The sequence below is a fragment of the Oreochromis aureus genome, linkage group 4 (genome assembly GCF_013358895.1).
Source record: "Oreochromis aureus strain Israel breed Guangdong linkage group 4, ZZ_aureus, whole genome shotgun sequence".
Taxonomy (NCBI): domain Eukaryota; kingdom Metazoa; phylum Chordata; class Actinopteri; order Cichliformes; family Cichlidae; genus Oreochromis; species Oreochromis aureus.
This window is the reverse complement of record NC_052945.1, coordinates 18717987-18739176: the sequence shown is the minus strand read 5'-3', so window position 1 is coordinate 18739176 and position 21190 is coordinate 18717987. Positions and strand designations below refer to the sequence as shown.

The 21190-nt window shown below is 38.1% G+C and overlaps 2 protein-coding genes and 1 long non-coding RNA gene across 3 annotated transcripts in view; all 3 read right to left on the bottom strand.

Annotated features, from left to right (window-relative positions):
* The window catches only part of LOC116312645 (cytoplasmic phosphatidylinositol transfer protein 1-like), a 53923-nt gene extending 33905 nt beyond the window's left edge, over positions 1-20018 (bottom strand). Inside the window, exon 1 of the mRNA XM_031730095.2 lies at positions 19398-20018. Within this exon, the coding sequence (XP_031585955.2) occupies positions 19398-19445 (48 nt within the window). The 5' untranslated portion in view covers positions 19446-20018. The remainder of the gene's footprint in view (positions 1-19397) is intronic.
* Positions 531-3035, bottom strand: LOC120439965 (H-2 class II histocompatibility antigen, A-Q alpha chain-like). The gene is made up of 4 exons (XM_039611479.1): positions 2886-3035; positions 1619-1861; positions 1237-1518; positions 531-1147 (listed from the first exon to the last, which is right to left on the bottom strand). Exons 1-4 carry the CDS (start codon positions 2938-2940, stop codon positions 1005-1007), a joined length of 723 nt encoding a protein of 240 aa, XP_039467413.1. The 5' UTR covers positions 2941-3035; the 3' UTR covers positions 531-1004.
* LOC120439966 lies at positions 6441-8093 on the bottom strand. Its single transcript, XR_005612884.1, has 4 exons — positions 8075-8093; positions 7877-7988; positions 7630-7696; positions 6441-6856 (listed from the first exon to the last, which is right to left on the bottom strand). It is a non-coding gene; the product is annotated as an uncharacterized LOC120439966 (long non-coding RNA).
* Positions 20019-21190: the final 1172 nt, after the last annotated feature.

Below are 21190 nucleotides of genomic sequence, written 5' to 3'. Positions count from 1 at the left end.
TGAGAGTCAAAACTACAGCAGTATAGCATGATTCTCTCTAATCTCATAATGGGATTCCTATAGATACCCCTCCCCATGTCTGTATCTTACAGATTACCATAAAAAATTTAAAAAAATATTTGCAGCTGGCAGTGGTACCCCTCAGCCTCCTAGTAGATGGACATATGTTATCAATTTAAAAATCCTAACTTACTTTATGAGTTAATGCACTCACAAGATTTTCAGAGAACTTGACCTTAAGGTGAAAGTGACTAATTCAAACCACTGAGATTCTTAGTAGATGAAACATTTTCAAAAACCTTCATTGCCTTGTCCTTTAGTTATCAAATTCACAAACTTGGGAATTCAGCAGCAGGACATTTTCAACACGTTCTCACACACCAGGCCAATCATAGTAATCGTGGTCTTCAAAATCACTGCACTTTTATAGTAACTGCAATTTGTGTGGAAATATTGTATTTACTGAAAGGAACTAAATGTAAATATCTGCTAGAGTGAGGCAATTAAAAATATGATTTTTAGATCCAAGATTCAAGATTCAAGAAGTTTATTGTCATGTACACCGCAAAACATAAATGGTTACGCAGAGCAATTAAATTCTTACTTTGCAGGTTCCAGTCACACGATTAAAAGAAAGTAATAATAAGTAAATATTAACAACTAAATATTAGTAATGACTAAATTAGTAATGCTAAATACAAAGAAAAATGAGATAGTGCAAATAGTTTTAGATTTATTATTACTCATGTATTGTATAAACAGTGATGAATGTGTAAAACACAGTAAATGAACAAGTTACAAAACAAAGACAAACGAGGAGCATCACAGAATGACAAGTCTTTCAGCTTCATTGATACATTTTTCTTGGTTTTTATTGCATATTAGAATTTTTGCATCTACCTCGTGGTAGATAGTTGTAATCTGGTCTTCTTCTTCTTTGTGTTAAAACAAGAGACAAGTGCAAAACAACCAAGGATTATACAATCAGAGTGCTAATGACTGTCTTAACCAGCGAGAGTCTGAAGACCCCGATATTGGCTCGCTTTCACATACAGGAATGCTCCTGCAACAACTCCCATCACTCCCAGGCACAGGCCAAGTCCACAGAACACATCCGGACCATTACCAGACTCATCTATTTCAACCACTGTGGATTAAAAGATTAAATATTTTACGTTAAAAGCTGAAATGAAATGACAAGGTTTTTTTTCAGCATAATATGGAGCTTCTTCTCACCCCAAAACTTTGTCAGACGCTCTGTCAAGGCTTCGTGCTCCACACTGCAGCTGTAGATGTCACCGTCTTCGGGCACAAAGTCAAGGTAGGAGAAAATATAAAATGTCCCATCTGGATTGGATAAACACTTGATGAAAGGATCTTCCACTTCAACTTCTACATTGTTCTTAGTCCACTTTATGTGGATGGAAGATGGAAAGAAGTAGTTGATGAAGCAGATGAGGGTATTTCCTTCTTCTTTAATTATTTCATCTCTTGGATAGAGGAAAATCTTTGGTGGCTCTGAGAGTTAATATAACACAATATAAATTTTAAAGAAATATCACTTAGTATTTGTAGTGTGCCAAAAGTGGACAGTGATTGACAAGATGTTCAGTATAACCTTTCTTCTTTATAGTTGACTTGTCTTTTTTCCATTTCTGCACATCCTCCTTGCACGTCGCTCGATATTTTACTTCATATTTGTAAGCCTGTTCAGGACGCAAAGTCGTTGGTATTTTGCTCTCCCAAATCAGAAGCTCTTTTGTAAAGTCTGCATAGTAGACTTCATCACCATCCAGTGTTAAAAAGAGCTGAGTATCACTGGATTCAAAGCATCCGTATGTGTGACAAAATTCATGGTTTCCTAGAAAAATGAAACAAACAAGTTTAGCAACAAAAGCTAACAGTCATCTTTGAGAGTTTGTGAATCATTTAGATATAGTAATTTATGCTTTTAACTAAAACAAAACATAATAAAAACACATGATTAAAAGAAGTTAAAAAAATGAAGAAACCAATTACGACAAAACTATTACATGTTATTTTGAACATTCTGGATCTTTAGGAAATTGATCCAGTAAGGAATAACCAGGTAAACACTAAATGACTCTTCCATCTGAATCTCCCTGTCTTCTTTGTCATAATTTCACTTATTTTTTTGATGCTGTGTGTTTTATCTGTTTAGTCTAATTTCTCATTTCTTCTCTCAATAATCATCTCATACACATCTGCATCCAGTCACCAAAACTGCAGCAGGTTTTTAAGCAACAGTTAGGCAACCTGGCTGGCATACCACAGCAATGGTTTTACATTAATTTCTATGGGGTCAAAATAATGTCAGTGGTGGGTCAAGTTAAAAGTGGTCATATATTTTTTTCTTTAGGTCCCACAACCCCCCAAAATTCAGACTCTGATGCATAAGACCATTTTAGGAAAAGTCATGAAACATAGGATTTTTAAAATGCCAATGGGCCAAAATGACCAGAAGTAGAAATATAACAAAAGTATAACCAGGAACTAATCCATCGTAAATAGATTAAAGAAAAGTCCACAAATCCACAAACTCAAAAGCACTGGGTCAACAGCCCTGCACCATGAGAAACACAGTATTATGCATTCAAATTACTAATTACACAGGCAGGCGCAATCAACCACAGGAGAAGAGAATGAGTGCAGAGCAGTATATTAATTGGGTTCTCTTTATCTACCTTTTAGCACTAGTGTTAAACTCTGATGATGATATAGGTCATATTTGCACATAAATATATAAAACTGTAAACATTCAAAAGCTTTGAAGCATTTTTAAAAAAAACATACATTACTGACTATGAGAAAAATCCCAAATACATTTTGATTTGAATATCGGTTATAAGGAAACACATACTTACTTTCTGCAGAGAGGCAAACTGTTCCTGAGAAAAAAAGTATAATTTTGAGAAACATGTTTACTTTGTATTTTTTTCAGAGTGCTGCTGAAGCTCTGTATTCGCTGCAGAAGGCTGACTGCGTTACACAAAGCTTCCTCATTCATATCACTTATCAAATGAGTCCTGTGACACTAGATGAACCAGTTTAACAAAAGTAAACACAAGTGAAAATAGCTGGCACATCAGAACTACTGAGTTTTGTTTACATATTTATATTTATCTGTATATATATCAATAGCCATGACTATTAGGACCTGAGCAGAGAAAAAAAACTATAGTAAGATTAAAAAACAAAATTTTTGATTTTGGTTTTACCTTTCTGCTTTTTGTATGTTATGATCTTTTTTTGCCCAAATTCTCATCATAAAGATAATCTTCACAGGTACTCAGTAGGTTACTGATAACTGCATGGAAATATTTTGTGAGCGTGTACTTCTAAGGCTTACCGCGAGTCCCAACATGTAAACACTCTTGCAAGATAGTATCATGTCATCTCAACAAGAATGAGTTTAACAAGTGTTAACTTGGTGAATTTTGTGCGGATCATACATGATTTAATTACAGTGACTTCCCTTGTGTTTCCTAGTGCTCTCTGCTAACACCAGTTTTCCTCTTTGTACGGACTTCCCTGGACCCCTGCCTGTTACCTTTCCCCGTGGTTCCCGTGTGGATGACTTTGAGCACGGGTGAGCTTTTGCCGTGGATTGGACTGAAGTAAGTCAACGATTGTGTGAAGAGGAGTGTGGACATTTCCCTGCCCTGGACATTCCCTCGGATTCCCTGGAGCTCCTTTCCCCCCTTTCATTGTATATATGTATATATGTCACTAGGTGTGCTTATTGTAAATAAACCCCCTTTTGAATTTCATCAGTGTAACTCCTGTGATTGTGTCCTGCACCAGTAAACCTGACAGCTGTGGTCTAAAAAGAACTTCGTCTTTATTATATAAATCAGCCTTTGTTAGCGCGTCACACTGGGCAAAACTCTACTTCAATAACATTGGACTAATTATTAATAATTATTAATTATTTATTAGTGTATTTATTATTAGTGTATTTATTATTTATTAGTGTATTAAACATTATTTGGGACTACCTCTCTTTTTACATTTTTTAAATGTAACATGTTGTTGCATTACTGTTTAAGGCTATGATTAAAGTGGTGCTTAAAAAAACACATTTTTTTTCAAGATGAGAAGAAGAGAAAGACCTTCCTGAGGAAACCACAATTATGCGCGTTTTATTCTTATTAATAATATTACATATTTAACATATTGTTAAACACAAATGTTGTGAATATACAGTATGGGGGCAGTATGTGACATGATGACCATTTACAAAACCTGTGTTTTTCTCCTATAATTGCCATGATGTGTTTAAGATAACTGTAACTGAATAGGACAATAAAAATGAAATATGACAATACAATTCCTGTAGGAAAAGAAATTCAAGAAATACTATCGAAACCTCTAATGGCATTTGTTGGTCATAAAATTGATGAAGAAAACAACACTTACTTAATTGTTTTACACTTTCTTTGTTGTTTCTGCAAAGCACTTGTTTTTCATATGCTTCTTTTGCCTATTTAGGATCTGTGATTAAAATCTTTGCCTTCTCCATTGCAAATGGTGTGTATCCCGTCCAGTTTCCTTTTGTGCTGTTGTAGTGTATCATTAATTTGTTGTTGACACGATACACAATGTTATGCTCTATATCGTCTAAGTTTGGACCTTTGTAAGTACAGCAGGCAAAATACGGCAAAAACACTTCACTTGAAAACACTGTAACAAAAGAAGAGAAGCATTTTAAATCCAGCCTACAACCATAAACAATTGTGTGTAACATATTTAAACCTAAAAGTACTGAGTACTGTTTACTTACCCAGACTGATGTGAGGAAACAGCATGGAGAATTTATTTTTTTTGAATATAAATGTTTTTATATGCATAGAAACCAAAAAGAAGCTTCTCTTCCTATCAGCGTATACGTGTATGCGGGTTAAACAAGGTAACAAATACGAACAAGACAAGAAAAATTATAAGTGACATGAATAGCACCACCCTTTTCCTGTCTATATTATTTATAATTTATTACCAATAAAGTGGTAAAGCATAAGTAATCATTTTTCAGCAAATGATTTTTGTTGGTTCTGGAAAGAGGCAGGCTAATGTTTTTTTTATATTTAAATAACCATGTCACCCATGTGACTTAAAGCATATGTGCAGTCTATTTTGGGGTAAACAAGACTAATCTATGTCGCTTGAACTGTTATAAGAATGTATCACTAAATAGAAACCAGTTTGTAAACATATTAATCCATTTTGTATAACACTTTCCTCATAAAGAATTACCATCAATGGTTTAATTAAGACAAGTTGAAAATAGTGGTGTTACTGTCTGCTAATGGTTAATTGAGCATATTTCTCTGCTCGTGTTTGTAGTTGGCGTTTTACATCTGCAAAAGTGTTTGATGACCCAACAGCTGATAATGTCAATATAATACACAAAATCTGTCTGTGTGTTTGTTTCTTTGTCCACAAAGCCCTCTTTCACAATCAGGAGTTCAGCAACTAAACTTGGGAGAGAGGTGTGTTTAAAGCCCCTGACAACTCTTATCTATATCAGATAATATGAATCCATTATGTTGCCTAGCAACCACCTAGCAACGTGATAAAATAACCCATTTAGTGGGGCAATGTATCTATAACACATTTTAAAGTATTGTCTCATTTTTTTTATATAGCATTGTTCATTTTATTAACATTTAATTTACATCCACAAAATTTCAGTAATGATGCATCAAGAGAAGTAATGATGCATATTTTTAATGCCATCGTGTTGCCTAGCAACCACATAGCAATGGGCTTCAATTAACCATTTTTTTCCATTTATGCAACTTCAACACCTTATAAAATCATCATCTCATTTTAAATTAACAGCTAATAGTAAAAAAAAAAAAGTGTCATGGGATTGTACTAGTGGTATAAATCTGTGCTTATGTTAACATTTGCTTAGTTCTGCCTAATAATGTTAACTGTGAATATAACTGTTGGCTGTGAACGCATCCTTACCTCATCTTGTTGGCAATGGTTACACAACTCAGTGGAAATTAATGGTCATTGTAAAATAAATCTCAAAAGCCAAATAGATTTTTAAAATTTCAAATTAAATTAAATCATTGCAGTTCTCCTGTCTCCCATTCTACTCATTAAAAAACCCCAATCAATCATATAACATAACCAAATAAGTGCATAACAATTATTGTATTCACAGGATTCTTCTATAGCGCTTTTCTACCCTAGTTACGCACTCAAAGCGCTTTACACATTATGTCTCATTCACTCTTATTCATTCAAGCACTTTGTCTATGTTTTTTCTAAGTGCTTTCTACCCAACATTCACACTCTGATGAGTAAACATGGGTTGCAGTATCTTGCCCAAGGATATTTTGGCATGCAGACTGGAGGATCCACAGATCAGTCCACCAACCTTTTGATTAACAGATGACCTGCTCTGAACTACTGTCATCGCACTGTATGATCAGAATCAAAGAAAATAGATATAAATGGGTTTTTTTGTATTCTATTTGTGAAAACATATGGAGGATGTAGTTTCAGACACCCAAACGAGTAGGGCTCCACCTACATGATGAAAGTGTTTTTCTGTGGTGGCCTTTCCATCGTTTTTCTTGATCACATGAAGTAAATTATGTGCAATACATACAGAAGAGTACATTTTTTGCTCCTTCCCTTTTTTATTGCTACAATGTAAAGTTATCACAGTAATTTGCAGGTGTTCTTCAGCTTGGTTATGCATGTTTTCCTTTGACAATAAAGAATATCCCTGTGACAACTCCAAGAAGCCCAAAAACTGAGGCAAATCCAAAATAGATGGTTGAATCCATAGTGGGCTCCACTGTGTTTGCATCAACCTCTGTTGAAAAAAACAAACAACATGAAACTCAAAATCAATCTCAGTAACTACTTTGAACACTCCTTTATATTCATCTGAAAACATCTTATGACATATTCTTCATTTTGAACAGCTCTCTTCAGTCTCACTTACTTGGACTTAGTAGGATTTATATCACTTTCAACATAAGATTTATGCTGCACATCTTTCTACAGCATAGCAAATTAATTAGCACAAATTAACAGGTATCTTTGTCCATACAGTTTATGGATTTGGTTGCTAACCAGATTTGCTAGCATTAACGGTTAGAAAAATAAAGCTTGTGAAAACAAGTCTGTGTAGATATGTAATAAGATTCACCCATTACAAGGCAGATTGTAAAAATGAGCTAAAATTAGTTTTTCTAGCTATTTGTAGAAGACTTTCTCCTTAGTTTATTATATAAATATAGCATCAAACAAGACAGTTACATGCATTTGTGCACATTGAACAATAGTACTATTATTAACTTAATATCCCTGCCATGGAGACGGGATAGATTAGCAACTAACAGCAAATTAATTCCCTAACTACATGCAGGACACGGTCTCTGTAATTAAACAAAAAAGTAAATCTTTGTAGAACAATGCTGCAAGAGCTTTGTAGCTTAAACTCTAAATATTATAATTGTGTGTAACAAAGATATTAGCAACATTTACATCTATGTCTGATTGACAAACTGCCATCACCTTAACAGACTCATGAATCTGAAAAGGGCTAATCTTAAAATTTACTAATATAGAAATTAGTTTCACCCCAAAATCTGGTCAGAGGCTCCTCAAGGGCTTCATGTTCCACTGTGCAGCCATAAATGTCTCCCTTCTGTGGGACAAAGTTGAGGGTGAACAAAATGTGAAATGTCCCATCAGGATTAGATAAGCACTTCTTGAAAGGATTTTTCACTGTTATGTTTTTGCCATTCTTGCTCCACTTTATGTTGATAGATGGAGGAAAGAAGTGGTTAATAAAGCAGATGAGTGTATTCTCTGCCTTTTGTATCACCTGATCTCTGGGGTAGACGATGACCACTGGTCGCTCTGTTGGTTGCATTAACAAATGCATTAATGAAATAGTATCTTGTCATAGCACATGTACCGTGGAATTGAAAGCAATCCTATCAGTGCAAAGGTAAAAAAAAAATCCGTAAAACTTTTGTAAAGTTTACACATTAAGTATGATGCAATATGTGATGTCACAAACCTCTGTTTGATAATGAAGCTGACTTGTGTCTTTTCCATTCCGCCAATTCACATTTGCACAGTGATCTGTAATATACTGCACACTGATAAGTCTCTGAAACGTGGGCTGTAACAGGGATTCTGGCATCAAACACAAGCTCTTCTTTACCACCACAATCACAATCACACTATCAGTTACAAAATAGCTTCAAACTTATAGCCCAACACCCTCTCAAAACCCTGTGCAAAGTGCAAAGGATCAATACAACACTCACTTTGTGCACAGGTACAAATTAGCCCTGAGATAATGAGCATAATTTTGAAGTACATGGTTCTGTTTGTTAGTAAATCTGTTTGTTAGTGTATCGCTCTAGGTCTCTTATGTGTTACTACTTTACATTTACAGGTGTGTCAGAACTTCCTCATTCCTACAAAGTAACACTTGTACAGAAATGTTGTACAGAACAAAAAGACAAACATTAAAGACACAACTACTAGTTCTGAAAACATTCAGGTTGAGTCGAGCTTTGGCTAAATATATTTTAAATTTTTTGTACACCACAAACTTTTAATGTGAATAAATCTATCTATATATATATAGATATATAAGCATCGCATGGACACAAACAAACCTATACTGGGAATAACAAAGTCACGGCAGACAGGCATAAATACACACTGAGACCATCTGGTGTGTTGGATGAGGTTTCACTGCCAGTGCTGAACTTTCCAGGTACACGGTCGCCGTCTCATTTGAAACAGCTGTTCACCAGATTTTCAAGTTTTTTTAAGAACCCCAATAAAATCATTAAATATTAAAATTAAAACACCTTTATGTGAAATAAGTATTAATGTTACTAATGCAGACTCCTGAGGAAGAAGTTGTTCTTCGTGTATGCCGGTCAGTTGGACTCACATCTACACACACAAACACACACATAAACCTTGACGTTTGTCTGCTCACAGAACGCAAACACAAAGCCACTTCATCATCAAAGAGATTTCTAATCAGTTGCGAGCTGCTGATGTTCCTATAGCAACCAGGGACACTTGTACCTGTTATTTCGGTATGCACATCATGTAGCCATTCACACAACCACATATGGTAGATGACTTTAGATATACATTTGCATGTGTGTGCGCGTGCATGTGTGTATGTGTGCATGTGTGTTATGGTGATTATATTAAACAACCTGTCTCTAGTCTTCAGGTTTCAGCTGAGGTAGCCCTTTGACATGCTGTGGTTCCGATACGGTATACACAGAGACCCTGTAGTGAAGGTTAATGGTACATGCAGCAAGAGCTGTGAATGAGACATTTTTATCAGTGTCGGGTGATGACCAGGTTAGGGGAGCTGATTGGATTTATGCATGTGGGATCAAGTAATAATTATGCAGCTCATTGACTGAATCAGTCAAATCTCTTGCGCTGACTTTCCAAGGAAAACATTTTTATTGGCGCCACAAACATTGTTGCCCAAAGAGAATTAATTAGCATCGGCAAATTCAGTGGACAAGAGAGAGTAATGAGGTCTGCAGGTCTGAGAGTCCAAACTTAAATCTGAGACTTTTTATTGTGTTCACAAGCTCCAAAGCTGTAATTGTGCTCCTAAAAAAATGAGGGTTTGCATATATTTGCATATTTGTACAGACACATAAACAACAGTAGTTGACAGTAACAACTGAAATAAGTTTGGCTTTATCTACAGAATGGATAGGATGATGAAAAACAACAGCCATTGTGTCAAGTAGCAATATTAGGAAGAGCATGGATAAATGGTGATTAAAAGTAATAATAAAAAGTAATAAAAACTGTGCTTTTCCGTGCTCTGCAACCTACATTTACTTTGTAATTCTGTTTCTAGTTTAAACTAGCGTCTGAATACAATTTTTAGGGCCGAAAACAAAATCTTCATATGCACACAAACAGAACAGCCATAGCATGAAACAAAAATTAGCACTCTTTTTGCAAAGCAATGCTCTGCTGGAATATCTTGGATCTTGGCATTCATGTACATGCTGACAAAATACCCATTACTGTAGAAAGAGTAATCCCTCATCATCACTTCGTTCCCTTCCCCAGCCGGACAACTTGCCAGCGCCACATGGTCAAAAACTGTCGGGAACAGCTTGAGGAACACGAGAGCCAAGGGCGTTCACCTGACCTTCACTAACTCCTGATCACGATCCAGTCGAACAACCACGGGAGGGACAAGCCTTATCCCGTGAGACACCACCCAGCAAATCACTACACCCATAGGACAAGCTAAAGCATTCCCATTTTGCAAAAAACAGAAGTCAAGTTAGTATCTTAGTGTATTTTCATTTTTATTTTCATCACTGTTCTTCCCAAACTAATATGAACTTCAGGGGAGCACACCGCTTTACTCTACAGCACTACCCCAGCTGTGAAGCGAGCTCTGCTAAATGTGCTCTAGAAATTTCAAAAAACAAACAATTGAGGAGAAGCTGCAGTGCTGGAAAAAAACCAACAACTATGTCACGACTAGGATTATTACAAAAAATGATTCTCATATACTAATCCATACTAAAGCTATCAGATTAGACACTCCTTTTCAACAGTACTGATACCAATAGCTGCTCCAGTTGGCACACAACTTCACACATCAGCTGCTGACGTGGTTGACACAGGTTAATGTTAGCTGCTTAATTATTAGTAATTGCCAGATAGCTACAAACCCAGCCACCGAGGGTCACACGTGGGTCCTGAGCCTGGAAAATCGGGTGGGTTGTGTCAGAAAATCTTTGCAAAATTATTATTAAAGTAAGTTATCATTAAGGTTGCTGTTAGGAGCTATGCCTATAACATTTCATACAAGAGCAAGGCTTTTGTTTTTTGGAAGAATACAGCTGAGTTGCGGGTGGGCCTAAGGAGGCCACCTGCAACAACGGGCAGACCATCCTGACTGCTCATGAGAAGCAGTTTCTTAACTATTTACATAAACAAAAGACTGAATGTGTTTTCCTTTAAAAAATCTGGCAAATTCTGATCAATCACAACATCCCATGAGGAAACTTTCCTTAATTTTTTTTTAACAGCTGTCGATCTTGTGACATGTATTTAATGCTTTTCCTTGATTTGGTTATACTGAACCTGCTGTGTTGGTAACTCATAGATTACCTGTAATAAATAGACACACCTTTTCTTGAACTAATTACTCATAGCTTATATTTCTGTAATTTCAGCTGCCTTAAGGTGTAATTTAATTTTGAAAATGTCAGTGACAGATCGCGTCACATTATCATATTTATCACATATAGAGCCTGATCACATGTACAATCTGTCCCATAATGGATTATGATAACATTATAGGACAGCAAGCCCAGCTGATCCCCTCTTTCGCCACATCTCTTCTTACACCTGTCCCATAACTCTAATGACGCATTAACAATGTGCCAGTCTAGCTTCTATTCTCGGGAGTCATTGTTTGTCCTTGTTTAGATAGCATGTTGACGGTAAGTGAGGTTAAATGGGACAGGAAGAGCAGAAGTGGGCTGATGGCAGAAAATGGAGGGACAGATGGTTAAGAGTTTCCGGATCTGATAAGATTAATGTGTTTTTTTTAATGCAAAGGTCTGAGGTACTGTCAGCTGAATCTATTGCATTATAACAAATTAATCAGAATAGATACTATATCATCAATATAATGTGCAGAAATGTCACCATGTTAATGCAAAGTGAGCAGAGATAATCTAGTCAATCTGTGCTTTTGAGACTTCTACATTATTAGTGTCATAATTTTTTCAACCAAAAAAACATATGAATATATATAAATAATTTGCACAATACATTTTAAAGTAATAAATTCCCCAAAATGTCTGATGTAGCAAATTTTACCGGCTTTTTGGGACACATTTTCACAGTGTCTGTCAGCAGTATGCATGGGCGTGCAGAGGTTCCACTTAAAAATGTGTCGCCACATTCTCTAACCTCACAGGACCTCTGTTTGAAGCTCGGTGTCGCCACGTGTGAGTTTCAAATGCTTAGCCGGAGGCAGCTGCAATAAGGCAGAACTGTTACAGATGTCAAGTCCCGGGCTGACAAAGGCCGTTTGCAGAGTTACTGGCGTCAAATAAATCAGCCACATATTCACTGATGCTGGATAAGAAAGTCTTCTTCTGGCTGCATCTCGGAAACCAAAGAAAACTGTCATGCTTTTGATATTTTGTGCAGTTCTCGAAGGCAAAGTAAAAAGCATATTCCCTATATTCATGGTCAAACTGCAAGTTGGTGTTTCCACCACCAATCACACAACATAATTGTTTTTTTAACCTATTTTTCCTTCTTGCTAATTCCCCTGTCCCTTACATGCTTTAAATAAAACCTTTTTATTTATCAGGCCAACCTTTGTTGGTTTACTGACCCTTCATGTTGTCCTTTATTTTCACCTGTAAAGCATCAGCTCCAGGGTTGCTTAGTGATGCGGCTGAACACCAACTTAATTGATAGCTCACAAGGTGGAAATCGACAGTCTGCGTTATCGACCGTGTTTGTGGAAGTCAGTCTCTCAATATAGCATCATCATCAAGTCATCAGTTCCTTGTGAAAGGATAAGCAGGTTTGGAGGATAGGACGATAAAAAGAAAAATGTGGGTATTAAAATGATTAGAAGCTAATATGACTTAGTAGAAACATTTTCCCTTTAGCTTAGGATAAATTGTCAAATGTTCAAAGATCTTTAAAGTGTGTTTTTGCACAGTATACTCTCCTTATTGAGTCCTTTTATGACATGTTGCTCTCTGCACATCACTGTGAGCTGCCTGCGTCTTTGTTTGTGTTCGTTTTCTCTTTGCCTGTGTCATATCATCTTTTAAATCACTGTGTTGGTCTGTTATTCTTCCCGTCTCACCTCCATCTTTGTGTTGCCCTTTATCGACCATGTGCCTTTAAATTAATAAATATGCACTCAGTGGTCTGAGATTCAGTCAATATTAAAGGTTACTTCAGGCCTACACTAAATCACATGTCTAACTGCTTTCCTTGTGCCATCGCTGGCACAGGCAATGACTCTCTGTCCCCCCCTCAGGACTTATTTTATTTCTCACCTGTCCATTAGTCACCCCAGTTCCTACAACTTCTGGTCACCTGACTGAGAGTGTTACTGCTCTTAATTTAGTCCACTGCTCCGAACTATAAATAGAAAACCGTTGACCCTCCACGTTTAACAGATCATTAATGTTGCTATGTAGCTGCTGTGGTGGGGTCAGTTTTTCCTGCTCGCCTTTTCCACTCAGTAACCTTCTCAGTATTTTGCCCTGAAAGCGTGCCTGTGTTACATTTTTGTTAGTTCAACTTGTACTTCTATCCCTGGATATTTCAAAGACCTCGACTATATATTGTGTCTGGTTTATTTTGATAAGATTACCCAAAGAACTCATTTAATTTAGAGCATCTGCATGAAGGCTGTGATTAGAGTCTCAATGGCCAGGCAGGTGCAGGCAGCTGAAAACACCACTTACGTGTAATAAACATCTTATTATAATACACCAAATCTCTTTCTATCTGTCCACAATCAGGAGCTGAACAACCTAACTTGGCACCCAGGTACATCTTAGGCCCCTGAAGGTTCCCATCTATGTCAGATATTCTGACAACATCATGTTGCCCAGCAACCACCTACCAACAGGATAAAATAACAAATTTTTAACATGTAGTCGCCTATAAGACCCTAAAAGAGCAGCATATCTTTTTCACCTCATGACAATGAAGTTTAATTTATATCCCAAAACATGAAAATTAAAATATTATGATACATATGATATTTTATGATGCCATCCCATCGCCTGGCAGGAGATTAACAGGAGATTAAAATGTATTTATACTACAGCAGGAACTCTGCACTGAAGAGGACTCACAAAAATTGTTTAATGTATTTAGAGATTATATAAGTAAATGTATAACTGTACCTTAGGGAAATGTATATTACGCATTATTATAAACAAGCTCTAAGTCGTCATTTATATAGCACTAATCCTCTTTAGTATGCCATTTATAAATACAGATATATGATTATGACTTTGATTATGATCATTACCAGCAGTGTTGTACTCGCAGTGACAACTGTACATGGTGTAACAGGAAGAGATGGACATACACATCAGTATTTATAAATTCTGATGCTTCATAGTGTGACATTATTATAAAGTGCTACCGAAAGTTATTAAATCTTCTTTTACTGTATGGGTGTAGAGTTGGTAGAACAATATCATGCATAAGAAACATTTTCACTATACAGTTATGCATTAACTCAGTATCTGACTGATGAGTGTAACAGTAGACTATTTTCTAAAAGAATGGATGGTTAACATGGCCCCTTCATCACACATAGATGTAAATACATTTTGCTGTATATCAACATGCAGTCAGTCCCATATTTTTATTCACAACAGAGCACACATAGACCAAACAACACCGCAACGTTGGCATGTACCAGTGACAGAACACCAGGCACCTACAGGTTTGACTCAGGGTCAGGAAAAGCACAACATTTGAGAATATTGGTTTCAGCTTCGGAAAAATGTGATACAAACTGATTCATCGAGAAAATAATCAGGAGTTGAAACTCTAATGTTTGCCGCCATGCCTTCTTTAGTCAATTTCTCCTTTACCTTCGAAAATGCAAGACTCTCACAGAAGAGATTGTTCAGTGGAGTATGGAGTCCAGCGTGCACCTGTTTATCTAATCAGACAGTTACATGGCAGTAGCTGAATACATTTAGGTATGAAAAAGTGACGACTGTACTCAAATGGTCAGCAGATGGTATGTGGTGGAAGAGGAGATTCACATCATGGATGTGTGGTCAACAAATCTACATCAACTGTTGATATAGACCAAAAACTCTGAGCAATGCTTCCATCTCCAAGCTGAAGCTCTGAAGCCCTGAAGGTAAACGAGGGTCCAAACCAGCACTAGTAAGGTATACCTAATGAAGTGGCCAGTGAGCGCATAATCACAGCACTTTATACATCACTTCCAGTGCACACTCTGCTGTACACCATCTCTGCAGGGACTCGCCTTTGGTGCCTAAGCAAGTGCATACAAATCTGAATCCCCCAAATCCCCAGATCACAAAATACACAAACCCAGTGTAGCAACATTATTATTTAGCCAGAAGACATTTAGAGTATTTAGCCTTAATTTTTCTCCTCACCCAGAAGATTAGCCCTGGCAGCATGGGGGAATTAACTGAAAGCCCTATAATGCTAATGTTGCAAGACCTCCAAATAATGCACTACGGAGCAACAAACAAACAAGCAAACCAAAAACAAAGCAGACTTTGGAAGAAATGTTTTAACGGAGTAGCAGCAATTTGAGACAAAGTGAAGGAGCACAAATTCAAACATGCCACGAGGATTTTAATGAGACCCCCAGCGGGAGCATTAGATGAAATGGTGTGCAGATAAATAAACAGCCATAAAGCAGGTAAAGAGCCGACTGATCACAGCAGCAATCAACTTACAAAGAATCGGCGGTTTTTGGAAGCAAACAACCATAAAAAGTCAAAGAAACTAGAAACAGAATACATGAGACATTTTCTTCATTCATTATACAGAAAAGCACTAGTGAGTTAAAAGATGGACTCATTGACCAGATGGTGCATTAAAAGAATATCTGGAGATAAACATTTGAGTCAAACTGGTGACTTCACCAATTATCCTGCTTATTCAACCCTCTCACAGAGGCAGCATGCGTCAGGACAAAAGAGAAAACTGACAAGCCACTTAAACTTTATCTGACTGAAAGCTGGAAGGGTTATTTGACTGCACAAGCGACTGCTTGATAATCGGAGGGGATGTTCTGTGGAATTTTTAAAGCACGCGGTATTTGAATCGATATGTGCTGCATGTTGAAATTAGGCTGAAGCTTTCGGCCATACTGAGTGTAAAACTCTTCGAAAGTAAAGCAGCTGCACAGAAGAGCCTCCAAGACTAAAAGCCTGGAGGCATTTTGTTCTTTTCACTCTTGCAGTGGCTGATGGATGCGGTGCACACTGATTCAGTATTAAGCATGGGCCCCTTTATACAACACAAAAGGTGAGAAACTACTTCTTGTAGAAGTAAGCAAATATGGCTGCTGCTGTTGTTCTTGTATTGGTATCTTAAAATTGTTTATGCTGATTGCTTTTGTCCTTTAAATGCTGTAAAATGTGATTCAGAATCGAGTGTCAACCTTTGATTATCATTTTCCTAAAATCTGATGCTCTGCATCACTAAAGCTGTTTAACCCGTTTGATCCACAGCAACAAAAATAAATAAATAAACAAATAAAGGACTTAGATAATACTTAGAAGTACACTTAGATAATTACCAAAAGCAATCAATCTCCTTTTCAACACACACACTCTCTCTTGGCAGACTGTCGAGTGAGCATGTTTCTCTCCATCTGGCGTTCGTGTACCAGGTCACTTTCTGGCTAAGCGGCGAGTCCCTCAGGGAACAAGGGGTGAAACGGGCGTCTCGCTTATCAGAACGCAGAGCTTCCACTCTGAGGACGTAAACAAGATCTTGGGTCTGGGCCTAGATGTGACGTGGGGCAGCTCCGTATGAAGGTACACAAACAAACACACTTAAACTCCCACAGAGTGCAAGGCTATGGAGCGATGTTTGGTGTATGCACTCACAAAAGTTATTTATTTGCTTAATAAACACGAAGCAATACTTTTCAAGTAAAATGCAGCTAAAATATGTAAAATCAAAAGTTTATTTATTCAAATAATTAATCATTAATACTTTATTTAATACATTAACACTTTATCGCCCATATACATAAAGGCCATGTGGCCATGTGGACCTTGAAATTTTGACTTGTGCGCATACACCGAATATCCCCGTAAAGCTTGTCTTAAATATATAAATAAAAATTAAAAGTTAAGGGGAGAAAAACTCTTCAACCAAATCGTGAGGGCTGACGTTGCATAGGTTGCCCAAGAGATGGCACTGTTCAACTTCCCTGTTGGCAACAACCAGCTGATCCAAGTATCTGAAAGAAAAATCACCTGATATATCGGATTTTTAAATCACCAAATATCAGTTTCAGTCTTAAAAATGTTCTATCATTTTGCGCTCTGTTCATGCATCCTCTGCATCCCTTCCAAACAAGCCACACACGTTCTGTCTTTATCTGTTTGAACTGTCATGAACTTTAACATTTAACAGGATAACTGAGGCCTGTAGAGTCTGAGCTGTAGCGTTTGGGTTTTTTTTGCATCTCTGAGCATGGCACAGTCTGACCTTGGGCTAAATTTGAGGACACGCCCACTCCTGGAAAGATCGTGGCTTTGGTGTTAACGCAAACCTCAATGCTCGAAACCATCAAAGTGGCAAAATGTCAGCTTTTATGGCAGTGCTCAAACTTGGTGATGATGAATGGCTGCTATTTGTCCTCTTAATTTCTACAGAGGCAGTAAATGTGCACCCCTCTGACTGTTGATAGCGCATTTCAAAATACGATTCCACAAGTGGGTTTTCTTCCTTTCTTTTATACACATTTTTAATTTGAGCCTTAAAAATCAAGGTTTAAACACCCAAAGATCTGTGAAGAACCTTAAACAATATGTATGTGGTGGCACAATTATGTTTTCCCTGCAGTGGTTGGACTTCATTGCTATTTGGAGGTGAGACTCTCCAGAAGAAGCCTGTTGATGTCTGTTGGTGATAAAAATTCTTTAGCTCTTCAAGTCCTTGTTGTATTCATGTGAAGAGAAACCTGTTGCCCTCACACTGCAGTGCCATTTGAGGAGACTGTGAATCGTGAGTGATGCGATGCCTCTTGTGAGAAATGCATTCAATATATCAGCACAGCACGGCCCTACATGAACCGTTCCTCATCACGAATCTATGAGAAAAAAGGCAGTGTACTGACTCTGGGAGGTGAAGATGTGTTTTTATCATACATCCAGTTTTTACAGGAACACCTAACAGGATGTTATGCAGTTTGCACCACTCCACTGACTCCACTGAAAGACAATACTTCAAAATTGACTGCTGCTGCACTGAGTACTCAAAGAACAATAACTTTATTGCTTTTCATTTTATGCTTGCATTTAAAAAAACCAACGACTGTGAAACAGAACCGATTTAAAATGATTGTCCGGGGCTGTGTAGAGCTCATATAAAGAGTTGTGTGTGTGTGAAGATGAGTGCATGATTTATGTGTCTTGGGTGTTCAAAAGAATAGATTTCACGTGCTCATTTACCAAGTCACTCTCAGATCGATGGATTAGGCCGGGCCACGTTATTACATCATTACAACAAAAGATGTGATAGCCTTTAGTTGGCCACTGAGGACAGCTGTTGCTCTTTTATCACCACTGAAGCGATGCAAAGCAGAAGAACCAATCAGCCTCAGGACACGATGTGATAAAGCAGTGCTTTGGCAAGAAACATAAATAGACCTCAGGAGGGGCTGTTAAAGCTGGCTTTCTGGTTAAAGGCATGTACAGATGACTCCAATTTCATCCTCACTCAATCCAAGAGCACAACAATGGGCTTCGCCTGACTGCAGTGAATCAAGTCTTCACAAACAGCAAGGCTGACTAAACTGCAATTTAATGTGGCCAACTCTGCATTGTGAACCTGTGTGGCAACCCAGGTATTTAGAGCTACGCAACACCACATGATAAACTGCACACTGTCAAACTCAATAAAAGTCTTCAGCTGGAACATCTATTGTGCCGTTTCAGGTGTGTACGGATTGAATCATTTGAAGACAATCAGCCCAAACAGCAGGAAAGTAAGGAAACGAGGATTTCACAAAACCACTCTGCTGTGTGATCGATTATAAGCATGAAGACTAGGGGACCTGATTAGCAAAGGTATCTAACGTGATCACTGTGTGCAATACATCATTACTGTTTGACCACACATGCAGCAGCTGCACAGGTGTGAACTTGTGCATTAGGGAGATTGCATGCAAACAAAGAAAAAAAAAAGAAGAAGCACATTCTAGTTTCATTATAATATAATACAATCACTCCAGGAAAAGAAGACGCAGAAAGCAATCTGTGGCTACACACTACTCACAGAGCACAAGCAAAACAGAGGCATGATTCACTACCAAGATTAATCACACGACTCCCTCTGCTGCTGCTGCTGCTGGACGCAAACAAGCTGGGTGGAAGGAGAGACAAACAGCAGCTCCACCCCGCGGTGGCTGCCCGACTCCAGCTCTTACTTGTATGAGGCTTTGGTGCAAAATATTGTGAACTTCCCTAAAATACTGCGGCGATCGCTTTTGCAATAGAACAAGTGCAGCAAAGCAAAGCAGGCAAAACTTGCTGATCTGCAAGTCTGCGGCTTGCAAAAATCAATAAAACTTCCCCTACCTCCTCCACTGTGAGAGGCATGCAGATGCGGTACTCCTTCATCAACATAGTCCAAGCACAGTGACGATGATGATGATCGAACTTTCCTCTTTGGGGATCTCTCCCGATGAAAGTATTCTCTGACTGCAGCTGAGGTCCAGAAAAATCACTCAATGCTTTTCTCACTTGTGCATCAAGAAGACCTCCTGCAACGCTCCGCTGTGCCTACGTGAGTCTCCACAGACACGAGGTGTACTAGAGGTCCTTCCAGGACATGAGACGATCCCACTGTGATCAGCAGCTGTCACTTTCCTAAACTAGTCCGACGACATTAGTTTGTGCGACTGGATAACAGTGTCAAAAGTCTGAAATTCAAAACAAACTTCAAAACAAGTCGCCCCTTCCAACCACAGCTTCAAGGGGGCTGTGCGTCCGCTCGAGTCCCGAAGAAGAACCGAGACTTTTTGGTCTCTCCGTGACTCTTCACGTGTAAATAACGTCCACTGAGCTGCTCTCTACCAGCGTGTCTCCACGTCCTTTGAGTTTTCTCCTCACTGTTCCGTCCAGGGATGCGCGGCCGTGCACAGAAAAGCTGTGTCAAGCACCAGAGAGCCAGCCAACAGGAAATACAACCGGACCTGACCTTCAGCGTAAAAGCATCGCTGCAAAACAACCGCACAGCGGCCGCTTCACTGCGCAGTACTACACACCGCAGTGGAAATCTGTCATAGGAGCAGCCTGAGCCACTTCTCGAGTCCAACTCAATGACGGAGATTTGTTTATTATTTTTTCTAATCAGCGGAAGTTCTGCGTGATTTCTGTTTTGTTTTTTTACACACATTTGTACCCCGCAGAAGCTGCGCGTGCTAAGCGCTCGATCTCAAAGATTTCCGATCACAGTAAATGCAGTGATAGCCTACACGGAAACAGAAAATCAAAGCGCATTAAAACCCATTCAAAAAGACAGACACAGTTCAGATAGGACGTTACAGAAAACCATGTAAACTGCATTGCATAACTACGTTTCATAATTGTACAGATTACTGATTCTGCCCCCCTTTTTATTCTTTATTCTTTATTATCAGTAAAAATATATTTGGATCAAGTAACACATGGGAGGTCATGCAAGACCATATGCAGCATCCAGGCCATTCCACCCTGTTGTGTTTCTCAGCCCGTTGTGGAGCTGACCTTGGTCTGAGTTGGAGCTGACCAAGGTTCTGAAATTTAGCCAGGTTACAAATCTTTATTTTTTTTTCCACAAAGTCAGCAGACTTTGAAATTATGACTTTAAAAAAACATTTAAATCATTTCCACTGTCCTTAAGCGTCGCTCAGCAGGGCATTTTTGACTGAACGGTTTCAGTATTTCCTTTGTTGATGGTAGTAAATCAATTACTATTTTTTATTGATTAGTTAGAGGTCATCAGTGACACACAGCTTGCTACCAGATTGTGGAAACTTTATATTCTTTAATAAGTCTTTCTCATAAGCCAAACAAGTCCAGGGGCTAACTTGAAACGTATTTCTCTAAGACATTAAGAGTCCTGAGAAACATGAAATGTACAATTAAGCCAACATAAGCACTTCTCACTTTCAAATATTGCCACAGCAGTAAGAACTTTAAATGTCATTGAAGAATTCACCTCTGCACTTATGTACTTCCCCAAGCTGATTTAGATGAAGTCTGGTCTGTGTGGTTTGCAGGTTCTTTCCAGGAGGTCAAAGGTCACATTCTTTATTGGAGAAAACTTTTATGTAATTGGTATCTGTTACTCTTATCCTCTACATCCTTGCATACTTAGAGATGTGTGA